At 53.8% G+C, this 16,543-nt stretch overlaps 2 protein-coding genes across 4 annotated transcripts; both read left to right on the top strand.

Moving 5' to 3' along the window:
• Window positions 1-474: 474 nt before the first annotated feature.
• Window positions 475-3,093, top strand: BST2 (bone marrow stromal cell antigen 2). Its single transcript, XM_060144707.1, has 5 exons — window positions 475-943; window positions 1,731-1,785; window positions 2,065-2,125; window positions 2,392-2,510; window positions 2,764-3,093. The coding sequence occupies exons 1-4, from the start codon at window positions 677-679 to the stop codon at window positions 2,489-2,491; spliced, it is 483 nt and encodes a 160-aa protein (XP_060000690.1). The 5' UTR covers window positions 475-676; the 3' UTR covers window positions 2,492-2,510; window positions 2,764-3,093.
• Window positions 3,094-3,248: 155 nt separating this feature from the next.
• CCDC194 (coiled-coil domain containing 194) lies at window positions 3,249-11,552 on the top strand. 3 transcript variants are annotated; one of them, XM_060144706.1, is made up of 5 exons: window positions 3,249-3,384; window positions 6,402-6,960; window positions 8,734-8,830; window positions 9,219-9,351; window positions 9,848-11,552. In XM_060144706.1, exons 2-5 carry the CDS (start codon window positions 6,637-6,639, stop codon window positions 9,996-9,998), a joined length of 705 nt encoding a protein of 234 aa, XP_060000689.1. In that variant the 5' UTR covers window positions 3,249-3,384; window positions 6,402-6,636; the 3' UTR covers window positions 9,999-11,552. The 3 variants fall into 3 exon arrangements, with proteins under 3 accessions (XP_060000689.1, XP_060000688.1, XP_060000687.1); XM_060144705.1 differs by having other exon boundaries at window positions 3,369-3,384; window positions 6,101-6,960; XM_060144704.1 differs by lacking the exon at window positions 3,249-3,384 and having other exon boundaries at window positions 6,049-6,960.
• The last annotated feature ends 4,991 nt before the right edge of the window (window positions 11,553-16,543 follow it).

Below are 16,543 nucleotides of genomic sequence, written 5' to 3'. Positions count from 1 at the left end.
CCTCCTCTGACACCCTCCATGGCACCCTACGGTCCCCTTGGTGGGGGGGAGGGGCAGGGATGCTAAGTGAACCCCTGCTAGGTCACCAGGGACACCCCTGAATTCAAAACCCAGCCTCTTCTGTCAGACCCAGACCCTGTCCCCAGTCCACTAGTCACCTCTCGGCCTCAGTTTCCCCAGCTGGGGACTTGGGAACCCAAAATGCCCTTGGCCTCTTCAGGTCGTGGTACAGATGAACACAAAGGTGGCATGCACTAAACACTCAGTAACTGCAGCTGTCACCCTCAGAAACATAAAGGAGAAGGGCAGGGACTTGAGATGGGGTATCGCAGGTAGCCCCAGCTCCCCTCCCACAGGATCTCACTGGCCAGCAACCAACCCAGAAAGTCCCGAGGCCATAATTAGGCAGAAACAACCCACCTCTTTTTCTGAGAAAGGGAAAAAGGAAACCGAAACAGAAAGCCTGGGCTCTGCTCTGCCTTTAGATGCCCTCATTCCAGTATCTCCAAGTCAGAGGATCCTCCTGGAACTTGTCATTGGCCAGCACAGCTCCTATGCTAATAAGGGGGTAGCCCCAGCCCAGAAGAGGTTCCAGCGCCCTCCCCTAACTCCCGTCCAGACTCCCTACGGACAGAGCTGGAGGGCACCTACTTTGTATCACTACAGCCCTGTGCCCATGGTTGACCACTTGAATGAGTCGGTGCTGCGCTGCTGCAAGCTGCCGCGGTGCCTGTGCTTCCTGCTGCTCCTGGTGATTCTGATGGCTCTACTTGTACCCTTGGTCATCTTCGCTGTCAGGGCCAACAGCAAGCACTGCACGGATGGCCTCCAAGCAGAGCAGGAGTGTCAGAACCGCACTCGGTACGTGCAGCACCAGCTAACCCAGGCCCAGGAAGTCTTACAGAAGATGGAGGTCCAGGGCGCCACCTGCAACCAGACGGTGGTAAGCCACTGCACCCCCTAGAGAGGGCCCTGTCCTTGCGGGGGGGTTCTTACAGGGTCTACGTGGAGATCAAGATAGACCTTAAAACTCCCCCCTGGATGTCCCCACCAGGGTTTGGAGACCTGTAAACTCTCTCCAGGGTGCTAGTGTGGGGTGGGGTGCTCCCTAGAGCACCCAAATCAGGGGCCTCAGTATCCCTGCTAGGATATGGGGGAACCTCCAGACTCCAGGGCACTGGGGTGTGGGAGCTAGAAACTCCCCTCGGGCCCCAGTCTTGGGGGAGCAGAAGCCCCCCCTAGGGGTTGGGATCGGGACCTCACCAGGTCCCAGAGAAAGAGGCTCTTGATACTTCCACCGCATCCTGAGAGACTCTGGAATTTTCATCTGTGTCCTGATATGGGGGAACCTTGAAACTCCCACTGGTCCTCTACTTGGACTCCGAAATCCCCCGTGTTCTGGTTTTGGGAGGACCTCTCAATCTTCTTGGGCAATAGCCCCGGGGGATCTGGAAACTGCTCCTAGAGTTTGGGCATGGGGAGCTTCCAAATTCTCTTGGGGAGGGCCTCAAAACTCCCATTTCGAGGATCACACCCTTATCGGTGGCCCTGGGAGGGTGGGAGTTATGGCCACTCTTCAAGGTGGGAGACTGAGGTGCAGGGGACGGTCGGAGTGGAAACTGAAGGGGGTTTGGACCCAAGCTCCTCTGATCCCAGGGCTTAAGGAGGGGTCCAGGGCCCAAGGACAGAAGTCCAGTTTCCCACACCCCACCCCTACCCCCGCGTCGCAGGTGACCCTGAGGGATTCTCTGAAGACGGAGCAGGCACAGGTGGCAGAGCTTCAGGGTGAGAAAAGCACAAGGCCAGCGTTCCACGGACGGGGCTCGGAGGGGTGGGCCAGTTACTGAAAAGGACTAAGGAGGGAGGGTCCCAGGGTTGGGGTCGGGAGGGAGGGATGGGACCAGATTCCATTTGGAGTAGGGGAGGGGGGAGCACGCCAGGTTTCCCAGCGTGGGTTGAATGAGGGCGGGGCTAGAGGCGGGGACATGTCCCGGGTTGGAGCCAGGTGAGTGGGCGTGGTCAGTGTGTTGACGCACCCCTTGATTCTGTGCCCGACCCCACCAGGAGAGGTCAAGATTTTGAAGCAGAAGCTGGAGGACACTTTGGCGGAGGTGCAGCGACTAAGGTCCGAGACGACCCCCCCCACTGGCCACTCCCCTTTCACCCCACCCCGAAGACTCGCGACCCCCTTGGCTTCGAAAAACCCCGTTGCTCAGGGGGCAAAGTTTAAGTCCCAGCCTTGTCCCTTGTGTCACACAGCCATGGGGTGGCCGCTGCCAGCTCTCCTCCCCAGTGACTTGGTGGGGGAGGAGTGGAGATTCTTAGGGGCGCAGCCTCCAGCTGCTGGAGCCGGCTTGGCAGTTGTCTGAATTGTCCCGATCTCTACTCCAGAAGAGGGAGTGAAGCCTCAGCTGAGAACAACTCTTCTAGCTGCTCGAGCGTCCTGTTCGCTGTGGTCGTGGTCATGGTCCTCGAGGCTCTGCTGATCTGAGGTCCCAGAAAGCCGGCCGGTAAGGAGGGGGCAGCTCTGGGGAAAAGAAAACTGGGAAAGAATGGGAGTCGGGGATGGGTCACGGTCTGGGGAGGTGGCCTACCTGCGGGGCAGAGGGCTGGGCACCGAGGAGAAGAATCTTGGAGAGGGAGGGAGAGCCCAGTGAGCAGGGAGGGGGTGGGGGGTGGGGGCGGTCCTGGAGCTGGGCAGGGCTTGAGGGCGCGGAGCCCGTGTTGTATCTGCCTCTGAGTCCCTGTTTTGATGTCTTTTAGGCCACAACCTGGACTGGTCCGGTTCGCTCTCTGCTTCCCCCTTTGAGGCTTCGTGACCTGGCCCGTTCTGAGGGGACCACATGGCAACACGGCTGTGGGGAGGAGAGGGGGGATGGGGTAGCCTAAGGGGTCCATGGGGCAGCTCTGGAGGGATACCTTGGGCATGGAGAAGTAGCGGAGTTGGCCCAAGGCTGCCCTAGAGCTGAGGAGGGCATGGGGGTGGAAGGTGGGGCGCCTGCTTCTTGCTGACACGGTTTCTAGAAAGTCACTTTCTTCTGGGGTCTTTGGGCTCCGAAAAAGTAAACACCCCTCTAGGGGGGGAAAAACTTTACTCTCAAGTTTTTAGAGTGTTACTGTGTCACCCCCAAGCATCTGGGGGCTGCCCTGCGGGCCAGGGTAGACACCCATTGACATCCACATCCAGCTTTCCCTGCTCTAGAATGTTCTCAGGAATCCCTGCGGTTCTGGCAGCCACCACCCCACTGCCTCCCCAGCCCTCTTGTCCATTTGGATCATCTTAAAGAACTCTACACCCTCATCAGCTCACCTGCAGTGTTCTGCTCTCATCTCCTCGCCGGGATCTTCTGATGGCAGCGGTCCCATGAGGAAACCGAGGCTGTGGTGAGGGACACTTTGTCCTGGTTCCCAATCCCTTCCCACAGAAAGTGCAGGGCTGGGATCAAACCTGGATCTGCAGACACACACGGCTCTGTGTCACAATGCCCCTTCCTCCAGAGAGCCTCTCTGCTTCTCAAAATTGAAGGCCACTGGGAGTCCCCTGGTGGCCTAGTGGTTAGGATTTTGAGCTTTCACTGCCTTTGCCCGGGTTCAATCCTTGGTTGGGGAACTGAGATCCCGCAAGATGCGTGGCACCGCCAAAAAAAAAAAAAAAAATTGGAAGGTGTTCAAAATTGAAGCCTACCATCTGATAAACCCTTCAACCCACTTTCTTGGATCCTCCCATGGCCCATAATTCCTTCCTCCTCTGTTATCTTCCTTCCTCCAAGTTCCCCTGGAATCCTGACTATTGTCCGGGCAACTTCTTGTGCGTGGCTGGTGGTGGGGGCAGGTCCCTTGCATCTGCCCAGAATTCCCAGAATTCTGCACTGCCCTCACCATGGTCCCGAGCCCAGATGGTCAGGCCCCCCCTCCATGGCTCCCGCTGCCCTCCCAGGGACCCCCAAACCCCATCCCTGCCACAGGCCCCCCTGACGCCCCCCCGACCCCACCCCCAGCCCCTAACTTCCTCTTGCTCCACCCCCTGTGACCATTTCTCTGCATTTTTTTTTTTTTTTTTTTTTTTTTTTTAGAGTACAGGGGCCTCTCACTGTTGTGGTCTCTCCCGTTGCAGAGCACAGGCTCCGGACGCGCAGGCTCAACAGCCATGGCTCACGGGCCCAGCCGCTCCGCGGCATGTGGGATCTTCCCGGACCGGGGCACGAACCCATGTCCCCTGCCTCGGCAGGCGGACTCTCAACCACTGCGCCACCAGGGAAGCCCTTCTCTGCATTTTGATTTGTCAAGTTCCTTACTGCCTCATGGCCTCAGCTAGTCTCTACCTCCTGCTCGGAGCACCAGCTTCCCACTCTGAAGTTCTAGAACAAGGTTTCTCGGCCTCCAAACTCTTGACATTTGGACTGGACCATTCTCTGCTGTGGGGCCTGCCCTGGGCACTGTAGCACGTTGAGCAGCATCCCTGGCTTCCACCCACTAGAGGCCCATAACACCTTACCCCGAGGTTGTGACAACAAAAAAATGCCCCTAGACATTACCAAGTTTCCCCTGGGGGGCAGAATCAATTCCGGTGAGAACCTCGGCTCTAGAAGGTGAGGCTTGGGTGCCCGTCAGTTCTGTGAGTGTCCCCAGCTCACAGGGGGACTCAGCAGGCGCTCCCATGGAGTCCCTTTACAATGACTGAGTCATTTCACCACCACCCCCATCGGCAGCCCCATCTAACAGATGAGGAAACTGAGGTCCAGAGGAGTGACTGGACTCGCTCAGGGTTTCTCAGCTGCTCAGGCAATGGAACCCTCTGCTTCCAGCAGGTTCTCTTGATTGCCGGGAAGCAGACCTTTCTCACGTGACCTCAGTCCTTTCCCATCCCCACTCAACATCCTTCCCCCCAGCTCCCAGCTTGGGCTACTGGAAAGTCCCAAAACAGCTCCGCCTCCCACCCCCACCATACCTGGGCTGTGTTTCGCTGATGGAGGGGGCAGGTTTGCCCCAATATTATGGGTTTGACCTGCTCAATTTCTTCCCCTAAATTCCCACCCAATGGCTAGGGTATAAATGTCTCTCTTTCCTAAAAAGGCCCCTCTTCCCTGGCTGGTTGGGGGGATTCCAGCTTCAGCAGGAATCTGGCAGTGACCTGTGGCTGCTGTGTGTCCCTGGCCTGAGACTTAGCCTCTCTGGGCTCTGGTTTCTTAATGTGGAATTGGGGGGGCGGGGGGCTGGGCAGGTCAGGGAGGGACACAGGTTCTAGTTCATAGTGTTCACTCAGCTCACACTTCTGCCAACTACTGTGTGCCCGGCCCACGCGGTGGCCTGTGAACAGGGCAGGTGCAGGCTTTGCTTTCTAGGGGCTCACCCAGTGTGATGGGGGAGGCAGCCAGGAATCACACACAGGTAAAATGACAGCAGAGCTGAGAGAGCTGATCAAAAGGGGCCTGAGGGCTTCCCTGGTGGCGCAGTGGTTGAGAGTCCGCCTGCCAATGCAGGGGACACGGGTTCGTGCCCCGATCCGGGAAGATCCCACATGCCGCGGAGCAACTAAGCCCGTGAGCCATGGCCGCTGAGCCTGCGCGTCCGGAGCCTGTGCTCCACAACGGGAGAGGCCACAACAGTGAGAGGCCCGCGTACTGCAAAAAAAAAAAAAAAAAAAAAAGGGGGCCTGAGTTAGTGGGGAAGGGGGAGGGTTCTGGAGGAGGAAGACACACTGGTGGACAGGGGAGAGCTGGTAGGAACTGTTAACTGGGCAAAGAGGGAGGAGAGGGCTCTCAGGCAGCCCTGGGGTAGGAATGCGCTGGCCTGAAGAGCGCTGAGGAGGGCAGGAGGCAGCTAAGAGCAGGAAGTGACATCAAAGACCTGCTAGGGGTCTTGCTGGGGAGGAAGAGGAGGGGGAGGGATTAGAAAGGGGGGAGGGGTGAAACGGGGAGATTGAGGGGGAAGAGAAAAAGAGAGGGAGTAGGGTGGAGGAAGAGGAGGAAAGGGAGGTGGAAATGGAGGCAGGCCAAGAGGAAATAAGGGGAAAGAGGGCGGAGCGGGAGGAAGAGGATTTGACTCAGAGGGAAGTCTGGGGAACGGTGTGAACGCGCCTGGATCTGATTCACGTTGTAAGGTCTCCCCCTGGTGGCCTACTGGAGAACGGGCAGGGAGATGGGACGGATCCACCCTTGCGTCTACCCTCTGGTCCTCACAGCCAGCCACAAAAAGTGTGGCAGCCTGAGCCAGGCCAACCTCAATTGCTCGAGTAGCCTCCCGTCTTCTAGGCTTGGTCATTCCATGAACAGAATGGGGACAATATACCCCCAGACCCTCGCCAAGCACCCCCTGTGCAAATGGGTGCTTTGCGCAGATGTACTCAAGTGATTCCCACAAAGCCCTACGGGGCAAGAGCTACTGTCATCTCTGCTTCACAGAGGGGGAAACTGAGGCTCAGAGGGTCACGTGGGATGCAGATGTCAGACTGGAATCCAGGACCCCCCAGTCCTGTCCTGGGCTCCACTAATCTGGGCTGGCCCTTGGCGTGGGTCCAGCCCCTCCCAACAAACTTGAAGCCACCGCCAGGCAGGGCGGAACCGTGGGTGTCCCTGGAGCCCCAAGGTGCCAATTAAATGCTCGTGGCCGTCTGGGGCCAGAGCTGTGGACGGCGGTATGGCCGAGCCGGGGCCGGAGCCAGGGCGCGCCTGGCGAGTGTTCGCTCTGTGCGGGGCCGCTGTGTTCCTGGCAGCGGTGGCGGCTGGAGCAGCCCTGCTGGCCTGGAATCTGGCCGCCTCGGCCTCCCGGAGGCCTCGCTGCCCAGAGTCAGGGGCCAACACCACGGCGCCGCCTGGAGACCTGGAGCCCGAGGTCGAGGAACTTCGGCGCCGGCTGGCAGAGGCTGCCCAGCGCGAGGAGGCCCTGACCAGGCAGTTGAACCAGGCCGAGGGTGTCCGACAGGAGCTGGAGGAGGCCCTAAGGGCCTGTGAGGGCCGCCAGGTAAGTGGGCAGGGTGGGGGGCTGGGGAATCCAGAATATGGGGGGGAGAGGGTGTACACACATCCCCGGGGCTCCCCCCCCCCGCCCTGTGCCTTGGTTTCCGCCATTCTTCAATTGAGGGAGGCAACTAAGAATATACACGTAATTCCTTCCAACTCCTACAATGCCAGTTCAGCCCTGAGTCTACCTTCTGACCAAGAAGGTGTCACTGTCCTCTGCTATTTGCCAAATCACTGGTGGAGGCTAGGGAAGCCTCAGACCCCTAAGCCCACCTGGGGAGGCCCTGTGCTAACCCTCCCCCTAGGTACCCACTCAACATCCCACCTCCCAGCCAGTGTACAGCAGTCCTATTTTGAGAGAGGGACATTCATGTCACCTGTAATTAGGAGGCTAAAGTCGGCCTCTTGGGGGAGGTACCAGCCAGGTCCTCCCTTTTCCTCCTGCCACCCCCTTCAAACTCTTCCTTAACCCTTCCCAGCCCTGGACCTCGCAGAAGAATCATCCTCAGAGTCCCAACCGTTCACATTTATTGAGTAACTACTGTGTACCCCTGTGTCCCAGGCACAGCAGAGGTTGGGCAGTGTATGAATTTTTGAAAATTCATGCCTTTTGAAAATTCATCCCTACACCTTTCCTGACTGCCTAAGGGAAAGGCCTGGGGTAGCCGAGGTTAAGAGCAGCCTGCACTGGGTTCAAATTCTGTCTCTGCCTCTCGATGGAGTCTTCTCCAAGGAAGCCAGGCCAGTGGTTTTGCAGAATGTCTTGTTGCCAAAATCTCGGCCTCTGTACCCTGGTACCAAATAGAAATACGGAGACAGAGTTTTGGAGGAAATAGAGAGTAGCTTTATTTCTTTGCCAGGCAAAGAGGGAACACGGCAGGCTAGCACCTCAAAAAAACTGTGCCCCCCTCTCTGGGGGAATAGGGAGAAGTCTTATAGTCAGGGCTTGTAGTCTGGGGTAGGTGATAAGGATCAAGGAAGTGATGGACTTGCATTCTTCTTTCTTCTGGGAAATTTCAAAACGGCCACAGAAGACATCAGGCAGCCCTGTAACTGGGTCTGGTCATCTCCAAGATTATCATTGGTGACCTCCTCTCTGAAATGAAGAAAGCTACAAGGGAGTGTTACAAGGGAGTGTGGGAGAAAAGAATGCCAGATGCAGGATATAATTCACATAGAGTCAGAGAGTAATTAAGGAATTAGCTTTGTGTAGGACAATTCTAGTTGCATGCACTACAGATTAGTAACAGTTAAAGTGAAACTAGGATTGCTTAACTTTTATAGACCTGCTTTTGCTGTTTCTATAGGCATTCACTCATTCCTTTGTTTTCCCGGCTTGTTAGTAGGAAAGAAAAACCCCATTTTCCACTTTTACTGTAACAGTCTCACAGAGGTGACTAAGTATACCCTTGAAACCCAATTGTCAACCACCAAATTGGCTTGTGCTGGTCTGAAACCCCAGTCCGCGAGTCTAGACAGAGCTAGGATTGGAACCAGATCCTGTCGGCAGAGCTAAACCTTTTCTACATCTAGTTGGCCTGGAGTAGGGGCCGGATGACCTGGACAGAGAACTTCTTCCAGGCAGGCACCTGTCACCACTCGGTACCCCAGACTTCAGAGGCCACTTCTGTGTTTCACAGCTACAGGACCCCCAAAGGTCCAAATAAGGCTCAAGGAACACCAATGTAGTTTCAGTCTCCCCTGGAAAGGGCGGGGTCAATTCACTCCTTCTCCCCTCCCCCCCTCCCCCCCTCACTTCCCCTCCACTCCGCAGAGTCGGCTTCAGACCCAACTGATGACACTGAAGACTGAGATGGACGAGGCCAAGGCTCAGGGGACCCAGATGGGGGCAGAGAACGGGGCGCTGACAGGTGTGTTGGGGTGCAAAGTGGTGGGCAGGGCTAGAGGTGGGAGGAGCCTAGAAGGTTCCCAGCTACGCAAATGACACGTACAGGTGCAAACGTAAAGCAGACGAACGCGAAAACTTGTGAAAGAAATGCGCATAATATGCAAAGGTCATGCGAATGCAGAGAACAATGCAAATACAACAAAATCTGCACACGCTGTGTAGAGACTCCCCAAAGTAATGTAAACCTATGAAAAGCTATGCAAATGACACGTAAAGGTCACGCAAACAGCACACAAACTTAATTCAAATAAAACAAACCACGCAAATAGTAGGCAGACTATGAATTCGCAGCTGGTGTGCGAGGGGTAGGAGCCTGGTCTCCAGCTTGATCCTGCCCCCTGCGCCCGCAGAAGCCCTGGCGCGCTGGGAGGCGGCGGCCACGGAGTCTGCGCAGCGGCTGGACGCGGTGCAGCGGCGCGCGAGCGCGGCGGAGGCCGAGAGTGAAGCCTGCGCAGCCCGGGAGGCGACGCTGCGCGAACACGTGTGAGTAAGGAGTGGGCGGGAAGGGTCCGGGGGAGGGCGAGCCCATGCCCCTGCCCACGTGGGCGGGGCCTTGTGGAGAGTCAAGGCCCTCCTGAAGGTCAGGCGTTAGAACCTGGGGGGCGAACCTGGGGGGCGGGGGAGGCGCTCTTTAGGGACGGGAATCCCCCACGTTAGCGCTGGCACTCTGGAGGCATGGGTCCCTGGGGTCGGGCGCATATTGGGGGCTCACGGGAGGGCGGGGAGTGCAAGTGGAGGATGCAAGAAAAATCGAGTACCGAGTGAGGGGCCGGGGGCCTGGAGGCGGAGCTTCTGGGGAAAAGGCTGGGAGTCCGTGGGGAGGGGTCCTGGAAATGGCCAGGGGTGGAGAAGGGATGAGGGATCCTGGAGCATGGGATCTCTGGGGAGGGGGCGTTCCCAGGAGAGGCGGAAGAATGCTGGAGGGTCTCTGGGGAAGGGGGGTCCGGGTGCTGACGGGACCCTCCCTCCTTCCCGGCAGTTACGCCCTGGAAGCCCAGACGGGCCCCCAGCGCAGAGTGCCACACCCCCGGACCCGCTCCGGGTCCCGACCTCGGCCCAACCCCCGCTCGCGCTCTCGCCCGGGAACCTCCGGGGGTTGCAGGCGACCAGCGCGGCGCGCAAGGGGGTGAGTCAGACCCCAGCTGGATCAGGGCTCGAGGCCAGGAGGACAGACACTGGGGGCCCTGCTGGGACACTTACAGAGGTACCCACGCTAGATGAGATGCTCAGTCGACACCCATCAACGCTCAGCTTTCGACCGACAGCCGTCCTGTACGGAAACTGTGCAGAAAGAAGACCCGACCCTCTCTCTTTGACCATCTAGTGCTTATTTTGCAGATGGGGAAATTAAGGTCCATTTGGTCACAAGGTGAGATAGTACAGAGCTGGGACTTAAGTCCCCTCTAAGGACAAGGACACTGTTGCCCTCATCGCACAGACGTGAGGACTTAGGGTCCAGCCCTGACCTGGGAGTGACCTGAAGGGGTTACTTCTCTCTGGTCCTCAGTTTACCTTGTCTGTAAGATGAGTAATTGGAATGGTGAGAGCCCGCATATCCTTGACATCAAAAGCTGACAAAAATGGCACAATAGGAAAACTACAGACCCCTCTCCCTATGAAGAGGGTACAAAACTCCCAAATGGAATTTTAGCAGAGAACCAAGTAACACGTTTTTAAGATACACCATAACAAAGTGACTTATGCCTGAGGTGCAGAGATGGTTCAATATTTGGAAGTCTGGTAATAAAATTCGCCATACTAAATGGATCAAATGAGAAAAATTCTGAAAAGGTCATCAAAATAGCAACAATTGCCTGTAAGTGAGATTATACGGTATTTGTCTTTCTCAGCCTGACTTATTTCAGTTAACATAATACCCTCTAGATCCATCCATGTCATTGAAATGGCAAGATTTCTTTTTTATGAGACTATTATGAGTAATATTCCGTTGTGTGTGTGTGTGTGTGTATATATATATAAAACATCTTCTTTATCCATTCATCTATCGATGGACACTTAGATTCCAATTTCCAGACCGTAATCAGATTTTTCCAACTGTTCTGATAATGTCCTTTGTAACAAAAGAGTATCCTGGCTTACACATTGTATTAATCTGGAACATTCCTCAATCTGTCTTTGCCTTTCATGACACTGGCTTTTTTTTTTTTTTTTTTTTTGACACTGGCATTTTTTAAAAAGCCCAAGCGAGTCATTTTGTGGTGTCTGAGTTTGGGTTTTTGTGATGTTTCCTCATGATTAATTGGCATTTTTGGCAGGAATGCCTCAGAAACAGTCAACCCAATAATAGTATCTGCTGTTGGTATGACTATATATAGAAAACCCAAGAGAATCAATGGAAACTTTCCTATATCTAAACAACTAGGTAGAAAATCCTTTCAAAGAAAAGAAAAATCCCTTTCAGATAATTTTTTATATCCAGGAATAAACTACGTTCCTTATTATGTAAGGATCTATTCTACATTAATTTTTCAAAAAATAACTCAGTAGAAAATGGGCAAAGCACATGGGCAACCTGGTCATCGAAATATACGAAAAAGGGGCCCAATCTCACTGCTAGAGAAGAAATGCAAACTGAAAAAAATGTGATATCGTTTTCTACCCTTTAGTTTGTCAAAGACAAAAATAAAAACAAATTAAAAGTTTGTGAATACATTGTGTTGGCACTGCTGTTGGGACTGCTCATTCGTACAACCACTTGGGAGGGCAGTTTTCCAGAATCTCTCAAAATTAAAAGTGCACATGTTGTTTGACCCATCAACTCCTCTTGAGGCAATTTTTCTGCAACCATATTATTATTATTATTATTTTCTTTTTTTCGCGGTACGCGGGCCTCTCACTGTTGTGGCCTCTCCCGTTGTGGAGCACAGGCTCCGGATGCGCAGGCTCAGCGGCCATGGCTCACGGGCCCAGCCGCTCCGCGGCATGTGTGATCTTCCCAGATTGGAGCATGAACCCGTGTCCCCTGCATCGGCAGAAGGACTCTCAACTACTGCGCCACCAGGGAAGCCCAACCATATTATTTTAATTAAAAAAATTTTTTAATCTACAACCATATTTAAATGTATACAAAATGATGGACTGAATGCAGTGGAGAATCCTGTGTTGGATCCTGGAACAGAAAAACACTTAGGAAATCAAATAAAGTCTAGAGTTTAGTTAATAGTAATATACGAAGATTAATTTCTTAGTTTTGACCGAGAAATTGGAAGAAGCTGCATGAGGGCTATTCAGAGACTCTGTATTATCTCTGCAAAGTTTCTGTAAATCTAAACATATTCCAAAATTAAAAGTTTACTTTTAAAAAGATGAGGGTGGGGGAGAGGAGAAATGAAGACATTATTACATTATTCTTGGTAATTGCAAAAAATTGGAAACAACCTCAGTGTCCATCAGTTGGGGACTGTTTAAATGAGTGTCCGTCCATCCACACCATGGACTGCTATACAACTGGTTTGTGTGGGTTTTTTTATTTTTTGTTTTTGGCCAAGCTGCCCGGCTTGCAGATCTTAGTTGCCTGACCAGGGATTGTACCTGCGCCCTCAGCAGTGAAAGTACAGAGTCCTAACCACTGGACAACCAAGGAATTCCCACTATAAAACTGTTAAAAAGGCCAAAGCTGATCTTCTCTGAGACGCATTAATGTAAAAAGCAGGAGAGCAGGGCTTCCCTGATGGCGCAGTGGTTGGGGGTCCGCCTGCCGATGCGGGGGACGCGGGCTCGTGCCCTGGTCTGGGAAGATCCCACATGCCACGGAGCGGCTGCGCCCGTGAGCCATGGCCGCCGGGCCTGCGCGTCTGGAGCCTGTGCTCCGCGATGGGAGGGACCACAACAGTGAGAGGCCCGCGTGCCGCAAAAAAAAAAAAAAAAAAGCAGGAGAGCAATAATTTGTGTACGTCTTTTAAAATTCGGGGCTGGGGGAAACTTTTATCCAAATATCTCTGAAGGAAACACTGGTCACAGCTGTGGCCTCTGGAAAAGGAATCAGGGATCTGGGGATCGGCGGGGGAAGCAGTCTCATGCTCCTCTGTATACCTTTTTGTAAAGTTTGCATTTTAAAAATCATGTGCATGTATTACCCTTAAAATAATTAAAATTTGTTTTGAAAATTTTCTGAAGAGGCTGCTGTAGGAGGGGAACAGCAGACTTGAAACTCTGATCCCCCCTCAGCCGGTCCTGTTTATTATCCCCCCACCCACCTTGGAGGTGGCTTGGTGGTGCCTGATCAGGGCCTTTACTGGGAGAGGACCAACTTGGGGTGGGGGGAGGAATTGGAGCCCCCCCGGCCCCCGCAAAGGAGGAGGTGAGGCTGAGGGGGGGGATGAGAGTCTAACCGCTTTGTTCCGTTGCTGGCCACCAGGGGTCACCCCAGTCTGCAGACCTGGTTGCTGCTGGCTGAGGGCCCAGAACTTGAGAGGCAGGGAAGATGGGTCTGAGACACCCCCCTCCCCCTGCAACTCTGGCGTAAATCCAGAAGTGAGCAGGAAACAGCTTCTCCTTCTGGAGTCAGCTAGGGCTGAAGACTGGCCCTGCCTTGTCTGGGGCCCCAGGGACTTCAGACCCTCACTGTGGGGTCCAGGGCTGATACACACAAAGGGCTGGGCTCAGGGCTGTAAATGGGACCTAAAATATGATCATTACTGTTCACTTATTCTGCTGGCTTCCCCTTGGCCATACCTGCCAGATCCCTGAAAATCAGCTCCGGGGACATGTGGAGCCATGGGAGGTGTGTGAGCAGGAGGGGTACTGTCAGGTCTGGTTCCCCCGCCGGAACGGAGAATCCCCCAGCTGCCTTGCCTTCCAGACCCCACCTGCCTCCCTCCCCACAGGGCCAGCCCCCAGCCTGCCCTTGCTCTGTTGTGCCTCCTGTCTCCACCTGTCCAGTTACCACTCAAAGTCTCCGTCTGTCTCTCTGTCTCCAAGTCTTTACCTCCGTGTCTCCACCTTGCCCCCAGCACACTCTCCCAGGTCCCTGCCCTGGCCTCCCCTATTCATGGTCACCCTGGGGTCCCTCCGTGTCTACAGAAACAGGAGTGTATGGAGGGGGGGTGGAAAGGGGAAGGCTGGCACAAGCTGGGTGGAGGGCACTGGCGACAGCAGCAGCCTGACCTTGTTGGCGCCCAGTCCCAGGTAAGAAAGTGGGTCACCTTTTTTCAGGAAGGAACACGGATGCCCAGAGAGGACAGGCTCTTCCCCGCCCCCCCCCCCACAAAGGGCTCTCCTTGCCTCCTCTGTCAACTCCAAAAGCCCAAAAACTTAATTTCCTCTGCATTTAACCAAAACCCAAACACGTTGGCATAAAAGTGGAGGGTTTTCTGAACTTTGCTGAAATTTTTCTTCGCCAGAAATATCGCTTCCTCCAGAACCTTCCTGAAGTTCTGTGAGAGTTTTTAAAAACCTCGTGTCTCCTTGAGAACTTCAGTGTCGGTCTTCAGAGTGACACAGAGCTGACTTCCTCAGGACAGTCTTCCCGTCTCTGCCCAAACAATCAAATGAAACCAAATGGATTGTTTTTAATTTAGAAAACAATAATTAAAATCGAAGTCCCTCCAAAGGAATTCAGAGAGATTCACGCACAAAATTTCCTGTGACTATGACAAATGGTTTTCAGGGAAAAACCAAATGCTCACATCATTCGATGCATTTGACCTCATGTGAATTCGAAGACCAGTTGCTCACCTCCTCCCTCTGGAATTTTCTGGCCAGGAATTCAGGCAGAACGTGTTCAGAGAGGCTGTTTTTAGAAATTTTAGACTCTGCTGGCAGGAGTGTCAATGGAAACAACCTCTTTGGAGGACAAATTGATGACAGCTGTCAAAATGTAAAATGTTATTGCTTTAGGACCCAGCAATTTCACTTGTGGAGATTTGATATCAAGTCTTATTTTGTTCACTGAAACAAAAAAATTAGAAACAGTCTAAGTGCCCATTGGTAATTATTATGGTAATGTATGTGCTGAAAACCTAAACAGCGGTCAAAAGGAATCAACAATCTCAAAGTCATAATGTTGAGCAAAAAGAGGAAGTTTCATCATTACCTTTTCCATTTAAAAAAAAATCTAGCTTTTAAAACAAATTATTGGAAAAAGAAACATTACAAATCAAAGTTGTGAGATCAAATTGCCAAAAAGAATGTTATTTTTGAGCTTGATACAAAAGACATTAGTGTGTATATTGAAAACTCTTGTTCTTACACTGTGACAGTTGCTCAAAATTGTAGCACATCAGGTCTAGAGTGGCTTTTTGGTTTTCTAGGAGTTTATGGTTGCCTTTCTTTTCCCTTGACAACAGATATCATGTTCATATATACATATATGCAACATCTTCAATATACAGTGAAAGATAGCCAAGATCTTAAGTTCATACCAAGACTGTCACACCTCCTGGCATTGGCCTAAGCACTGCCCCCTTGCCTGAGCTCTCAACTAGACCCTTGTCACCCAGGCTCTACCCCTGTCATGCCCCCTTTCCCCTGGTGATCCCACAGGCCCAGGGCAACAACAGCTGGGACAGTGTCCCTCCCCTGTGTCTCAGTTCCCCAGCCTCACATCAGAGGCTGTGCATGATCCAACCCCACCTTAAAAAACTACCACCTTTTATTAAGGTTAACTGTGTGCCAGGCACTGTGACAAGTGTTTCACAACTGGCTTTGTTGTCTCCACTTTAGACAGGAGAAAACCGAGGCTCAAGGAGGAGAAGTCACTTGTCCCAGGTCTCACAGCGGTAGGTGGCCCAGCCAGAACTTAACTCCAGAGGCCTGCATTGAAACCATGTATTCACTCTGCCTACATGACTCCCCATTAATGCAGATGGGAGATGTCCTCCTCCCACCCTGCTCCAGGGGACTCTGGGTGGGCCTGACCAACCCAGAGAAATAGCTGGTTGGGCACCACTTGCAGCCCCCAACCCTCCTCCCTCCCAGTAGTGGCTGGGAAGGGTCCGGAATCAGGAATCAATGGGTAGCTGCAAAGGCCAAAGGTCAGACAGGGGTTTCCTGCCCATCCCTGGGAACTTCCTCCATCCCGACCCAACTCCCACCTCCTTGATGAACACCACCCTGGAGGACCCCTCCCCGCTCAACTACCCCCCACTCCACTACCCTGGCTAATAGGGGGCTGGGTCCCCATGCCACCGCCTTCAGCCTGCTGTGCCCCCCACAGGCAGTGGACAGCAACTGTGTTATCGTCACCCACCCATGGTCCAGCCTCCTTTCCATCCCTTTGCCCCGTTCCCCTCGGATCCTGTCAGCCTTGACCCCATGGGGCTAGGGGCTGTGTCCCACTCTGTCTCCCCAAGACTGAGGACCCCTCACCGCCAGGCCTGGGGCTCTTGGTGAGGCCTCTGGCATCACCCAGCATAGGGGTTTTCCCTGGAGCTCCTGGATCTGGGGGGACATGTAGGAGGGCATACCCAGAATCCTTTGCTCCTTGGTCCCGAAACCCCTTCCTTGCCCACCTGGGGGTGACCCACAGTGAAGCTTGACCCCCTCTATCTGGCGCTTCCCCTTCACCATCTCACAGAGCCCCGAGATGAGGTTTCCAGCAGGAAATGGTAGTAATGATAGCAACGGCAAATCATTTCTCCCAGCCCCCTCCCCGGCCCTGGGACCTGGTACTGTGCCCACCTCATCTCACAGAGGGGAAAACTGAGACAGGAGA

The sequence above is a fragment of the Lagenorhynchus albirostris genome, chromosome 3, assembly GCF_949774975.1.
Source record: "Lagenorhynchus albirostris chromosome 3, mLagAlb1.1, whole genome shotgun sequence".
NCBI lineage: Eukaryota > Metazoa > Chordata > Mammalia > Artiodactyla > Delphinidae > Lagenorhynchus > Lagenorhynchus albirostris.
The sequence above is the reverse complement of the archived record's forward strand: the minus strand, read 5'-3'. Positions and strand labels throughout refer to the sequence as shown.

Bases quoted from the DNA above. Each gene is read 5' to 3' on its own strand.
- CCDC194 (XM_060144706.1), top strand. From the start codon at position 6,637: ATGGCCGAGCCGGGGCCGGAGCCAGGGCGCGCCTGGCGAGTGTTCGCT. The intron at 8,831-9,218 runs GTGTGTTGGGGT...CTGCGCCCGCAG, and splicing joins AGAGAACGGGGCGCTGACAG to AAGCCCTGGCGCGCTGGGAG. The intron at 9,352-9,847 runs GTGAGTAAGGAG...CCTTCCCGGCAG, and splicing joins GCGACGCTGCGCGAACACGT to TTACGCCCTGGAAGCCCAGA.
- BST2 (XM_060144707.1), top strand. From the start codon at position 677: ATGGTTGACCACTTGAATGAGTCGGTGCTGCGCTGCTGCAAGCTGCCG. The intron at 1,786-2,064 runs GTGAGAAAAGCA...CGACCCCACCAG, and splicing joins ACAGGTGGCAGAGCTTCAGG to GAGAGGTCAAGATTTTGAAG. The intron at 2,126-2,391 runs GTCCGAGACGAC...TCTCTACTCCAG, and splicing joins GCGGAGGTGCAGCGACTAAG to AAGAGGGAGTGAAGCCTCAG.